At 35.5% G+C, this 14,799-nt stretch overlaps 1 protein-coding gene across 1 annotated transcript in view; it reads right to left on the bottom strand.

Annotated features, from left to right (window-relative positions):
• Window positions 1–14,799, bottom strand: part of LOC103768207 (transmembrane anterior posterior transformation protein 1 homolog) — a 28,504-nt gene that overhangs the window by 13,100 nt on the left and 605 nt on the right. Inside the window, exons 2-3 of the mRNA XM_008935347.1 lie at window positions 11,001–11,119; window positions 6,459–6,482 (exon numbers count right to left, since the gene is read on the bottom strand). Coding sequence (XP_008933595.1) covers window positions 6,459–6,482; window positions 11,001–11,119 — 143 coding nt within the window. The remainder of the gene's footprint in view (window positions 1–6,458; window positions 6,483–11,000; window positions 11,120–14,799) is intronic.

Here is a 14,799-nt window from a genome sequence, read left to right as displayed (position 1 = left end):
TTCTATTTCAGACTAAGCCCTTGACAAAAAGCCTCACTGAATTTTATTCCCCAACCCCAATTGATTTAACTGAAAATATCAATTTAAAAAACAAAGAAAATGGAAAGTGCCCATTTTCCAGCACATCTAGCACTTGCTTGCTGCTTAAAGAACTTAGGACTGTGCCCTTGCATGACACAAAAAAAAAGAAAGTATCTTCTCCAATCTGCAAAAGTTACTTTTCAAAATTTTATTGCCCTATTGAACTACATTTGACTTAAATGATGATACTTATTCTAATATATTAGCATATATTGAAACACAGGACTTGAGCAAGCCCACGATTATGACTACCACTCATACACTAAGTAACACAGCATGTTCCTTTTTCTACAGCCTACTTCAGTTTTGGAAGTGTCAGAGACATTTCACTGTCAGTTCTCCAGACAACACTCATACTCCACAATACAGATTGGGATAAAGTGGTAAAGGTATTAGCATTTCAAAAAGAGAATCAGAATTTGTTACTCAAAAATTAGCATCTTCATTCTTTCCGCTAACACCTACCTTACCATTAGAGAAGTAGTGAGTACCTGGTAGAGAAAACCTGACTAGCAAAAGACACGCCCACTTCAAAAGCCTGTTTTAAAAGTTTGGCAAGGTGATCAGTGTTTTTGTGGGTTTTTTTTGGTGTTTTTTTTTTTTTTTTTTGAGATGGTCTCTTGTGGAAATTCACTAGTAAGCAGGCCCTATGAAGTTTCTGAAGTAGCCCAGAAAGATTCTCTCAGTAAAATGCTTTGACATCCACAAATCAAAATTTTAAAGGTTTTCCGTCTTACAAATAACTTCAGAAACACCAGTCCTTGAACTTCAAACACCACCAGTACAGTCACATGTGGCAGTTATTCTTTACTGTTAGCCTTATCACTCTTCTGCTTGTGTTGACTTTCATCAGTATGACTACACTCAAGTAAAACCAACTTGGGAGAAGACAATGTAAAAGTGGATAGCAACCATCACAGAGTAATATGAACTCTAAGAACAGACTACACACAATCAGGAGTACAATCACTCTTCTAAAGGTGGCTTCGAGTCTGAGAGCTCGGCAGAACAATACCATACGAAGGCGCATCCAAACCTGCACACAGCATCCTACACGCTGGAAAGATAAGGATATTTTGAGAACGTGCTGTGTACAGAACAAACTGAATATTATTATGATTCAATTCAAAGGGTGCCCAAAAGGGTCAGATGCTAGACTAGACTGCTGTGCCTTACAGGAATTAAGCTTTTGCAAAACAGAGCACATTCAAATATTTTTGGAGAATTTCACCTCTCAAAGTAATTTGGATCCAGTTTCTCAGTAGTCTGTATATCTACAAAAACTGCAGTAAACTCCATTTTTTTTACCTGATGTTAATTAAAATACACTCTATCACATTCTATTCAAAGCTGTGCAATAACTTCTTGTGCGTCTGGCACAAGAAGCAGAATGAACAGTAACACCATGATAACTTCTTCAAAACACAACTTTAAAAGAAGTCACAAAAATACCTTCAATTTACTCAGTTAGACAACAGAAGAGGTGCCACCATCTCTAACCTCTTGTCAGTACAATGGATTATCCAAAGCCCAAATACAGAATACTGCTTTGTAGAAAGTGAAGAGAGTAAGAAGATCCTGGTATTCAAAATACATTCCAGTGCTCTTTAATTGTACACAATGAAAGATCACTTCATATTGACTAGGCAAGTAATCTATGGTCTACAACAAATGTTTCCAACTGAGAGAGATTAACCATGACTACTGCAGAAATCCACAAAACCACTTTTATTGCAGCAGAATCCTTTCTGCTCTGGCTAATAACATTTACAAAAGGATTCTGAGGTGTGGCTCTGAATACAATAGGGAATAAGGATAAACACGCCCTAAAAAGACAAGGACATCAAGTAAATGGATTAAGACTAATGAGTTGCCACCAGAAGGTGACAACTAAATGCAAAGCCTGCAGTTATGAAATGATGTAGTCATTGTTCAGTGAGAACTTAACATTACGGTTTTAGCGTATGATCAGGCTCATGTTGGTTCAATCTGTATTTGTCACAAATCATTCTTATCCTCCACATTAAACTGCTTAATACATGTAACACACAGGCTGATGGGATTTTGTGCCTGCTATAAAAAGTCAGCCCACTCATTACACACATTACATTTTCTGCATTCATTTTTCTCAATGTATGTTTGTACTCACTGACTTCAGTAATTACTCTGCAGATCATGGAAAGTACTTTCAGAACAATCTTGAGCACTAAGTAATCAGAACTTGTGATTAATATCACATACAAATTCATAATGCTGTATTCATCTGCACTGTGAGTACAACAGTATCACAAGAAAAAAAAAATAAAGAAAAAAGTCTGCTATCAGCCAAGCTATGACAATCATACAAAGCTCAAAAAAAACCCCCAAGAAATACTTAGCATAGTTATCATACTTGCAATATTTCATTGGAAAGTAGGGAGCCAAAAGGTAAGATCTTTGCTACTGAGCTACTATGCAGCTCTAGAAACCACTGAACAGACAAGTTGAAACTCAAGACTTTATATTTTTACAGTTGTGCATGAAGTGTGACTGAACACAAAGAGAAAGATTTCATATGGAAATTAGTTGTAGGTGTTTTTTCTCACGAGTGAGAAAAGGAGAACAATCAATAAAGAGCATAACAACTACCTTTTATAACTGGAATGTAACAGCAGGCAGTAGAATCTGTCTATAGGTATTTGTTGGTCCTTTGAAAGCTATCCCAGGCATACAATGATGCTGCAGAAGTGAATTAAATACTAAAGCTTTCCCAGCTCTAATGAAATCCACTCTTAAAAGACAGTATCATAAGAGCCTTTGTCCAAGATGTAGTTTCTCTAATATCCTACTGGACTCCAGAAATAATGTTATGTGAATTTTGTCACAATTTTGCTGATTACACAGCTGAATATAATTTAAATTACAACTTTCACAGCTCATAAACCAGTAAACTTGTGGATGCAGGGCATTTGGATTGTCCTTTAAATGTGCCTTAAGATGCATGACTTTGTCTTGCAGCTAATTATTTTCTGCCGTTAATCCATTATTACTTCTAACATTTTTGCTGTGAGTCATGCTCTCCAAGATACTCTTTACAAAATTTTACAAGTAGTTTCATTATGCTAAGCCTCAAGTTCAGCTGTACAGACTAGACTACTAGGGGATCAAAATTTTAAATTAAACTTCTTCAGACATCAAAGTATCTTAATAGTAAAGAGTAAGGCTTATCCATTCTTTCTATTATCTTCTACATAAAATCTTGTACTGCTTTCCTGTTACTACTGCTGAATACACCAAGCTGTTTAAACATGAGATCATCCTTCAATCTGCATGAATTTAGAGTGAGAATGTAAGCATTCCTGTACAGATAAACTCACGCTGTAACACTAACAAGCAATTTAAGGCAACACAGAAAAAGCACATGCAGTGACTTCAATATTCTACAGCACGTACTTAACAAAATGTCCAAACTCCACAGCCTTTGGGTACATTTGCCATTACGTCTACTAATAGAAAATGTCCACTGAAACAAATCCTTACGTCTCCATATAATATAATTATACAGCTGCATGCTTAAGGGGATATACAAGCTTATTATCCATTTTAATATAAGAAAGTGATGTGCAAGCCTTATTACCGTGCCTCCCTATTCCACCACAGCATGCTTCTGTTTCAGCCCAGTCAATTAACAAAAGGAGAAGCATGCCAAGTTCAATGCTTATCAAGCTGTGTTTGAGGCAGTTGAAACTACAGCAAAATTTCTACAGGGCTCTGACTGACATCAAACAAGAACAAGGAATTCAGAAAACCAGTCTGTTACAGAAAAAAAATATTTTTCAATACAATTCACTAGCTCAAGGTTTGATAATCATGCTTCAAACTTCCCAGTTTCTGGTTTGTCCACTTTGGGACACATTTAGAAAGCACGGATGCAAGTCCTTCCCCTGTTTAGAAAACCACTGGATCTGTGTATGTCCTCACCCTTTAGAAAGCTAAAAAAACCCAGGCAAATTCCCTTACTAATAAGGAATCCTTCTCAGTTAGAATTACTTTGGTCTTGTATGAAATGACATTAAAACACTATCAAATCAGAATACTTTCAAATATTCTTCCTACCCACAAATTTGTTCTATACATTTTAGGAACAAGAACAACCCAAATTACCTGTGACATTTGCAAGAAAAACTACTCCAAGTGTTACAAAATTAAGAGTCAAACTTATTTTAGAATATACATATAAAAGCTAGCCAGTAAAGAAAAATTTCATGTGAAAAGCAGTATTTGCCATAAGCAATGTTCTGAAAGAAGTGAAAGTTTCAGGAACTAGTGACATAACTATTATTTTCAAGGCACCTCTATTTGATACCACACTTGAAAGGCCATGATCCACATTTCGTACAGTAGTTAAGCGTTCTGTCTCCATCTACTGGTTGAAAATCATTAAATTAAATCATCCATAAGGGATGTTACCATGCAAATGGTCACCCTAATGATTCCTGTGACTGTTTCAGCTGAACAGCATGCCGGACTGAACAGTATGTTTCCTTTGTTACTAAGGAAGCAGAACAGCTCAAGGCTTTTCAGCGTATTGGCACCCAACTCACCAATTCCTTTCTTGTTCCAACAGCTGTACAATTAATGTTACTTAGCATTAACTACAGCATTATTAAAAATAAATCACATTATTGATATTTGGCATTAATGTTACAAATCACAAGTAGCTAACACACTAGTTCGCTTAAGTGACTGACTTCTGAAAAAACCAAGACCAGGTGTTAAATGTTTTAATAAGCCCTGTTTATTGAATTAAAAGTGGTTAAACCATTTGGAACATAAAACACAACCCAGGACAGACAGAAATTTGTTATTACTGTATAAAGAAGTGAAAAAATTTCACTACAATTGTCTATGGTATGCTTTTCAGCAACAGTCACTGCAAAATGAACAATGTGTTCACTATACTGTATACAAAGTAATCTGTAGGCAAGTATACCTGTCTGAGTACTTAATTACTTAGGCATCGGATGCATAAGCACTCTACATGTATTATTTTAAAATTAACTCTGCACAGATTGTCATATGCTATCACACAACTTCTTTACTTTTGTCTTTCAGGCTTTCTGGTGCACTTCAGTTCTTCACTAGTCTGATTACATATGGTTTTCTAGTCACCTTGTAGATTTGCTTGGCAGGTTTTTTTAAATTATTTTTTTTGTTAAACCAACTGGAATTCAGTACATTGTTTTTGTTTGATTTTAAACTTTACTGCATTTTTAAAAGGTTCCTTTAGTATGGTCTCATACAAATAATTCAGATTACTCTAACCAATTAATCCCTCACAGTTAAACAAAAATTCCAATACTGATGTCACAGACAGTAATATAAAGATATGAATACCCTATTGTTGCAATAATGCTTCAGATGAGTATTTTAATCCTAATAAAATAATTAACTTAGCCACCTGCATACCCTATACATTCATAAACTCCAAAGATAACAGTATTACTTCTCTAAATATTATTGTACTATTCAAAAACCCTTTTCATTTATACAGTTTTGTTTGGCTGAAAATGCACTGAAGAAGTGTTTTAGCATCGAGGTTGTAAGTTTGAGCAAGTATTTCACAGCAAACCTTTTCTAACTGTAGTAATTATCCAATATTAACACTTTGGAACAATTAAACAACCACTGAGGTTTATAACAACTAATATGTTTCAGTTACTGAAATGGTGGTCCAGCTGAAAGGTTTTTTTAGGTATCTTTTCCTTCTCCACCTTTACATTACAGATACTATTATGGAAACTGAACTCTGTGATTTTGTTTTACATGTAGATATTTGGTCTTGATCAAAGTCTTAATCTTCAATGTATCCTTCATTAATGAACTGTGGTTTTGTAAGCTTCTAATCTTGTATGAAGCGTTATCAAGAATGATCGGAATAACACAAAAGGGGATGTTTTCCTGTTAGCATACCAAGTAAAGATGTTGGGGAAAACAAAATCCAAGCAAGTTTTTCTGAAGAGGGTTTTCCATATTAAGAATTTTCACACATTAAGAATTCTCAAAACATGCAAAGTGATCTATTGGATATATTTTCCTACAATTACACTCAACTTTGGAATTAAGTTTGGCTTCAGGAAGAAAAGCTATTTTGACCCAATCTAGAACACACTAAGATTTTAAAGAGATACAGTTTACAGTATGCAGGACTTCACTGTTTTAAAACTGTGATGTATACAGACCAACTGCTGATAAAAATATGTCCCAAATGAAGAATTCCAAGATATGGAGAGGTGAGTTTGCCAAGATTAGCTGGCATTTCATTTCTCAAACAATCAAAAGCCTCTACATGCACACGACACAGCACGAGACCATGCTAAGAATGAAAGGAAACAAACCTTGCTGCTAGGCCCCGATGAGAGCTGTCTCAAAATAAAAAACAATGAGGTTTCAAATAAGCGACAACTAGAATTAGCTTTCATTAAGCTTCTGTTTTTTTTAAACGACAGAATCGACTATAATCGAAGTCAGTAAATGGACACATGCTAAAGTGTATTTTATTATGCAGAGAACCAACTTCAAGTCTAATACTAAGATATATGACAATGAAATTTCAGAACTCCACAAAATTTACAGTAAGCATTACAGAAAGCAAAACAAAACCTTTTTGAAGTACACACAAAAATGCTGCTCTGAACCTGACTGAAAAGTTACTTAGAATAAGTGTAAAAATTCTTAAGGCACTAAGTACAGCAGGGGCTATAATTTTTCCAAGATATCCTATTTTAAATTGGGTTGAACCGGTCCACAAACATTCTATGTAAAAAAAGTCTTAAATCTACTAAGATCACAACCTACTTCCACAGTGATGTGAAGTTACATATGAAAATATACCTACCATAAACAGCCCTGAATCTAGTTCAAGTTGGTTATTAAAATCAGGGGTTGGTTTCTCCTTTTTAAGTATGTTGGTTAATTTAGCTGTGCTATTTGTTTGTAATCAGTCTTTTTACCAATTACATGTAGATGGGTGAATGTGGCTGACAGCATAGAAGGAAAAAGAAAATCAGGATTTACTCACCAAGGAGGAATCCCTGTGACACCACATTCCATCCTATAAAGGAAGTGAAAGTGCTCTTCCCTTCGGTCTGATTTACAAGAAAGAAAGAAAGAGAAGTTTGTAATGTTGCTACACTATGCACTGTTATGGAAAAGGAGAAAGGAGTACTTGATCTGAGAGTTTACTTCAGAAAACAGTGAATGCACCTGATGTTTTCTGGTTGGTAGAAAGCCACATATTTTGGTGGACAGGTGCACTCCTTCCTCAATAAATTTCCTATTGTCTGGTGAACTTCATGTATTTAAAAGCTACAGTCTTTAGCAAAGAAAAAAAAAAAAAAAAAAAAGGGCTTGGTTTCTTTCCTGAAGTGATGCTGTTCAGCATAAATCTGATTTCACAGGGGGGCAATGGGAATTTTAAGAGATACATATATTATGGCTGAAGTTAATGATATTATTGCTGACAGCACTTGAGTTCAATTATTTCACAGAAAAGAGTGTAGAGTAAAAGAAAAAACACAGAACACATTTATAAACTATATCTAATTACACATGTAAGAAATGTAAAGAACTTGTCAATCAGTCTTCACATATATGAAAAAAATCTACTTCTATATTTTCTAGAGAAAACTGGAATTTGGAGGAAAAAAAGTCTTACTTTCTATAGAAAGTCTCAACTTGCTTTGTGGACAGGATGTAAAATGCTTTTAAGCATAATTAATCTGGGAGTCCCATCAGAATTTCACTAACATAAAAGTTTAGCTTTCATATCACGGTGTTTTTCAAATAATACCGAAGAACTTTTCCACCCTCCCACAAGAACTTTTACTGATGTGCAACATATTTTCAAGAAAAAAAAAAGTTAGCTCTATAAAAGTGTTTCAAAACAAACAGAGATATTAATCTGCCCAGAATCTCTGTGCCTAAGGTATTATTAATAACTAATAAATAAAAAGTTTTTGAATTGTAAAAGGAAATGGTACCTTTGAAACACCAGCAGAGCTAGTTTTTAGCACCTGAGATCAATGACTGTAATTCTAAATAGAAGTCCACCAGGTCCACTTCTCTCCCTACTTTAGATTTGCTGTTCCAGCAAAGTAAGTGCTTTTATGTTGTCAAAGGATATCTTAATAAAATGAGAGTAGTTTGCCAAATTCAATGAGCATAATTTCTGAAACTTCTTTCCATGACTTGGAAGAAAATACAGCAGAGCAAATTTTATTTATTTTAATTTCCAAAGATGTAATTTAATTTTGTGAAGGGTTTGTTAATTTTTCTAAGAGCACCCTGCTCTACAGTAATGAAGGTGCACCTGCCAAAAACCATCACAATCTGATGATTCAGCCTCTGCCAGGATGACCACAGCAATTTAACCAGCCATTTAGTTTACTTAATGACAGGATCTTGGATTAGTCTGGCTGAAGTTGTCCGAGTTCAGAGGGAGTCTCTCTCTAAAACAGCTCTTCTAACAGCAGCATAGCCCTGAACAAATACACAGAACTAAATTTACTCAAAGGGAAAGATCAAGTGATGAGGAATGACAACTTAGTAGTCAAACTGAAGCCCTTACACTGTCTAGGCAGAAAAAGGAAACTACTTTAAGACACATTACTCTGTTTCCTCTCAGAGATCTCTAACATGGAATATTAAAACACGTGGAAGAGGCTACAAAGCACTCTCCCCACCGAAAATACCATAGACAGGAACTAGCCCATCTTACATAGAATGCAATTTTGCTTTAAAGAAATAACGGGTAACATGATCTTTTTCTACACTGAAAAGAGCAGAAAGAGTTATAAGGAAATAAATGAAGAGTAAACTGGAAGGGGGACGGAATACTCACTGTTCAATCACTTCACTGAGATGTTTGGAAAAAAGTCAAGATGAAGGGAGGAGCACTTTTATTTACTACACAGAATGGAATATGATGTGGCAGGTTCAAATAACTAGTCATGTCTCAACACTTGACATATTGAAGAGATACAAGCTAGAAGATAAACAGCCACCTGCTTTCTAAGTACCTTTTGTAATTACAGATGTGCTCTACCTATTGAACTCTATTGTGTTACAAACACACAAAAATATAGTTCCTGAGCTAGAAGAAAATCCCAAATATTTTTTGCCATAATTCAAATCAGCGTGACCAGAAAATCACGGAAAAAAAAAAAAAAAAAAAAAATCCAAAGCGAAGTGCAGGCTCTGTTTGGAAAGATGCATCCTTACATCTGAAAACATTCCATTAAATACTATAAACACGAATTGTGACCCTTTCAGTAAAAAACCGACAACTTTAAAACTTTAATGAATTACACAAAACCTCAAGCAGTGAATAAGAGATTCTATGGACATAAATTCCATAAACATTTGAGTAAACTGTGACAGAAGAAATGGCTTCAGAAGTTTTTAGAAAAACAAAGTCTGCTTGACTCAAGACAATCTCAGTTTCACCGCCTCTTACCTGGTAACACTTTAGACTTAACGTAATCAAGCTGAATAGGTTAAACTGGATTCTTCCTGCCTCACACATTAAAAATACTGCTAAGAAAGCAGACTAAGTTTTAACATGGCAGGTGCATGTATATACACACAGAGGTGTATATTATATTTTCAGTATTGGTTTCTTCTTTATCTTGATCCATACCCAAATTTACATCAATTTTAACATTTCAGCAATAGTATCCGTATAGGCATTTACAAATAGGCACATAATTCGACTTCTCATCAGGCTACAACTAAATAGCTGTCACTTTTTACACAACTAAGAAAACTCAACACAATGAAAGTCAGCGAATCGGCTCAGAATGGACAGCACACTAACACAGAGACTGCCACCTAGTGCCCAGGTTATGCGTCACTGAAGTACAAACATTGCAACTTAAAGACTATACTTTAAAATACTGTTTCTTATGCAGCTAGACTAGCATTTGATCTAACCAGAACATACATTGTAAATTACGCTTCTAAAAGCACTTAATATATAAAAGATTTGATAATGTAATTGCAAGCAACTCAGTTTTTACAAAAAATCAGGTACAAGTTTGGGGAAATCCAGAATGAAACCCCTGAAGTCCTTATTTATTAAAGGACAAATTACAACATCAATATAAATACTCCTTTTCTTCTAGGCTACACTTAAGGCTTACATAATTGGCTTTACTGTGAAGTAGCAAATTATATGATGGAAATTAATTCTATCCAATTTTTTATGAATATGAAAGAAAGGCAAACCAAAAATCCTACATATGTAGTAGCTACTTCTTAGGACTTATCTGAAGAAAAAAGCAAGGAGTTAAGATCTAAAATTTCTTAGCATTCCTCTGATTAGTTAGTCCTATCCAATGAAGATTCTTTGAAGGAAATAACACATTTTCAACATGGATTCTTTGGGCAAAGTTTACTGTGGAAATAAGGAAAACTTTTGTTATAAAAAAAACAAACCCACAAAAAAAACCCCAAAAACCCCACAAAAACAAAAACCCCCTTTTGTTTCAGTATCAAAGAGTATATCAAAAGACATGAGCCAAGTCATTAACTCAAGTCTAAGAATCTTAAAAACTGATCAAACAGATGTTAGTTAAAAGAACAAAACTATAGGGTAAGGTTACATCTCTGTCCTTTACTAACCTGAATATGCCTAAGTGGTGCTGTTATCAAACTGTTGTGTCTGAAGGGAACAACGATGACAGAGACTGGTGGCAAAGCTTAAAGGTCCCCCACACATACACCTTTGCTTTGGCTAGTGTAGACCAGAACTTCTATTTTGAAGTGGAAGAAGTCATTAGTAGTTCAAACGGCACTGAAAGGCCATAAAATCAAGCACAGGCATAAAATAGAGAAACACCGATTAAGGTTATCAACACCTTTCTCTTGAATCAACTTACCGTAAGCCATAGCAAGGCAAAGTGATGAACCGGAACATTGCCAGAAAAACTCTCAGAGGAAGCAGGGTGAATATATACAGAAAAGCATCCAGGCACAGAAAGATTCCAAAAAACATCAACTAAATTACAAAAATAAAACAGAGGCATATTAGTAGTTCATAAAGAGCTACAATAACTTTATAAAGAATTACATTATTTTATGAAAAATAAATTTATATAAGACTAACCAAACAAGCACCATAATCTTTCAATCAGCTGAACTTTAAGAAAAATAACACACTATGTGCTTGGAAGATTATTCAGCAAAAGTTCTGCACCACAAGGTCCAAGCAGCAAAGGCTTAGGCAGACTTCCACAGCTCATCGAACTCAGGCTTTTCTGAATAGATGAATTGCACTTGGATATAACTGTAGTCCATTTTTCAATGGTGACTCTCCTCTAAGGTTACAAAACTTAATGTTTTTAACTTCAGGAAAAAAAAATCAAAAGCAGGGCTGTACATCTGAACACCCATTCTCTGCCTACCTCCTTCTTAATATGCTTCTTCCCCCTCCCAGTCTTTTTTGTTTTACCTTGTTAATTTTCTATTGCACAGCCAATTACAGCTGTGGTAGTTTGCCTTCTAAGAATATACACCTTTTTCATACAAAGAAGAATATAAAATATAAGAAGATAAATTTCCAGTTGCCCTCAGTTTCAACACTTTATATTCTTAATTTATAGAAACAGCTAAAGTCCTTTAACTATAGCCACAAACCAAGCAATTTTATGGTAATTAAATTAGACCTAAACTCTACAGTCTGAAAGCTCTTATATATCAGACTCTCATAATATGACACTTCTCCTTCATCTGCTCTTTGAATCTGTTTGAGATTTACCCGAATGGGACCCCAGCCACATATGTTTTTATGAAGCTTTTATGCTTCTGTCTGACCAGAAGCTAGTGTTTTTTTCCCAGCAAGAAAAAAAAAATCACTTAAAAAGGCAAGCTTAACTTGCTACACAATTATGACTAGCAACATCTAAGTAAGCTTAGATATCCATGACAGATGTCCATTCACATGTATTGCTGAGGGGAAAGGAAGAGGGTTGGTTTTTTTGGATGGGAATAAACCAAAGCACAAGTAAATTACTTATCTTCCACAGTCTCTTTCTTTCAAAATACTCTCAGCTTGTGCAACAGGCAGCTCAATGTCCAATGAGCTAGTACCACCGACAGGTACCTTCCTCCCACTGCTACTCCTCATGCATCCTTCTACCTCTGAAAGCAGTCCTACAGGGTACACTCCAGTACCTCTATCTGCAAGCCAAACAAGACGGCTGACTCGGGCCTAAGAGCACTGCTGTCATCTCCGAGTTTGCTGCTTTCCCTTGCAATACTATTTCTACCAACCCTGCAATCTGTACATCAGCACCATCACAATGTTATCGTCTCCTCTCTGATATTCACTCATTCACCTTTAGTACCAATTTCTAACACTTCAGCAGTCATTCAAAATTATCAGGAGTGGTGGCTACAAAGAGTGGACGAAATCGTCCACTGCATTTTAACATGCCATTAAATTATTTCTTTGCTAACTTTTAAATTGGATGCTGAATATCCAAGCACTGAGGATGACTGGAGCTGAACATGTATCTTCCTGGTTTTGTGGTTTGAGTTTTTTTTGTTGTTGTTTTTTTGTTTGGCTTTTTTGTTGTTGTTGTTCTGTGTGGGTTTTTTTTGGTTTTTTTTTTTTTTTTTTTAATTAACCTCCTTAACCAAAGCAAAACAGGAAGATCACCTGTCAATTTACCCCTGTATTCTTTGAGGGCATCTTGATAATCTAGATAATAACTCTGTAATTTCTTTCTCATTTAGATTTTTTTCTGCCCAAATGTAACCACAGTTTTTCACATTCTATGGGCTCACATTACTATTTGTAATTACTAATGTCCACATTGTTTACTACTTTACACTTGTACACTTACCTTCCACTCATTTCTGTAAACTATTTTTGCCACTACACTACAAATACTAAGGAGCTAAGAGAAAAGTTTACAGAGCTTTTCCATCATCCTAACTATAATTTAGCAAAAGAGCACAAAGTTTGTTTTTGAGAACAACTGACAAGTGTTCCCCTAAGACGGGAGGAACACCGACCACCCGATCATTTAGTATAAATAACATATTACAATGAAGAGCTTCCACTGAAACTGCACAAAAAGCTCAAGTGGAAATAGGGTTTATACAGCAAATTATCCAGCTTCTCCAAATGAAACAGGGGTTTCATTCAGAACAATAACAAAGGTATTACTCTTAACATCACACCTCACTCTAAAATTAGGTATGTGTAATAAGAGCACGTTTAAGAATATCTCCCGAGATTAGGTTTTGATAAATTTACTCCAGTTTATTCTCACCCTACCCAATTATGATTTTCATCCCTCATCTGTAATTATACCATCAGGGAGCAAATAATACAAGCATTAAGAAAATTGTTGCCTTCCTTTCCTAGTCTCACATGCTTTATTTCAGTTAAGCAGAATTTTGAATCACACAGTCAAATGATTTCTGCAATAGATGATGATCTGCACACTATTTAGCTTGCTTTCTATGTCCTCATTATCATACTTTTTCAATTTTTACACGAACCTGGACTAAGCCCATGCAAAAAAATTAACAACTTTATTTCATTATCTCTCTGTAGAAAGATAACTATCCCTTTTTACATCTACCTGCTTATTACTTGGTTTCATATTCAAAATACAGACTGAAGTTTTGATTTACCATGCAAAACTCACCAGTTTCACCACATACAGCATCAACCTTATTTATAACAGATTGCTGGCCTTCACTTATTCTTACACATTGAAAGTTTGATTGGAAATCTATGGTGATGATCCACCAAAGTAATTTCTGTGGCTTGCAGACAGCATGTAATAGTCTATGTAATTACAATAGAAATGATGCAGAACTGCTATATTGTTCTACTGAGACTCTACCGTAACTGGAATATTCTATTGTAAACTGGAATGGTTACAGAGTGAGGATGTGAAGGCATCACCCTTTGAGATGTTCCAAGTCCAACGGGATCCAATCCTGAGCAACTTGTTGTAGGTGACCAAGCCTTAAGGAAGGGCTTGGACTACATCATGTCCAGAGGTCCATCCCAATTCATTCTGTGATTTTCTGCAGTAACTGACTAGGAATTTAGTTTTGTAAAACAAGGTCTCATCATGGTCCAAGGATGAACGTAATGGTACTAAAAGGGGAACTTGTGTGCAGCTGACAAAGGGAATCCTATTCTCCTTCCCTCTTCTACTGTTCTTTCATCTTTCTACCCCCTATCCCCACCTATACAACTCCCCTTCCACCCTTGTGCACGCTCTGGAATCTCAAGAATATTGGTTGAGAAATTCACCTGACCATCCTAGCGAATTATTAGCTCATTTAACTCTCAAAATGGTCTAGCAAGCACCACAGCTCATGCAAAACAGGCAGCAGGCATAAGGCAGGAAACTGAAGTGGGAGGAAGAGTGAAACAGGACTCTTCCTTCAATGTAACTTTGAGTTAAATTGATTTAGCCCTACCACATAACTTCATCCCTTAAAGGTTTTGAGAATTTCAGAAACATTATTTTTAATGCTATCACTGCACTGCAGCCTAGCCAAACCTTATTAGCAATGTTGCCTTACTTGTCATCCTGCTCCCTCTCAAATCAAAATGGTTAAGTGAGAATAAACTCACTTCTACGTTACAGCATTGGAATTGGCTCACTGCAGGGCCAGAATTACATCTAAGCTGACATAAAGGAGGTG

This window comes from Merops nubicus, unplaced genomic scaffold, assembly GCF_000691845.1.
Source record: "Merops nubicus isolate BGI_N331 unplaced genomic scaffold, ASM69184v1 scaffold17082, whole genome shotgun sequence".
In the NCBI taxonomy this organism is placed as follows: domain Eukaryota; kingdom Metazoa; phylum Chordata; class Aves; order Coraciiformes; family Meropidae; genus Merops; species Merops nubicus.
Note: the sequence above shows the minus strand (reverse complement) of the source record. Positions and strands in the feature narration are given on the sequence as shown.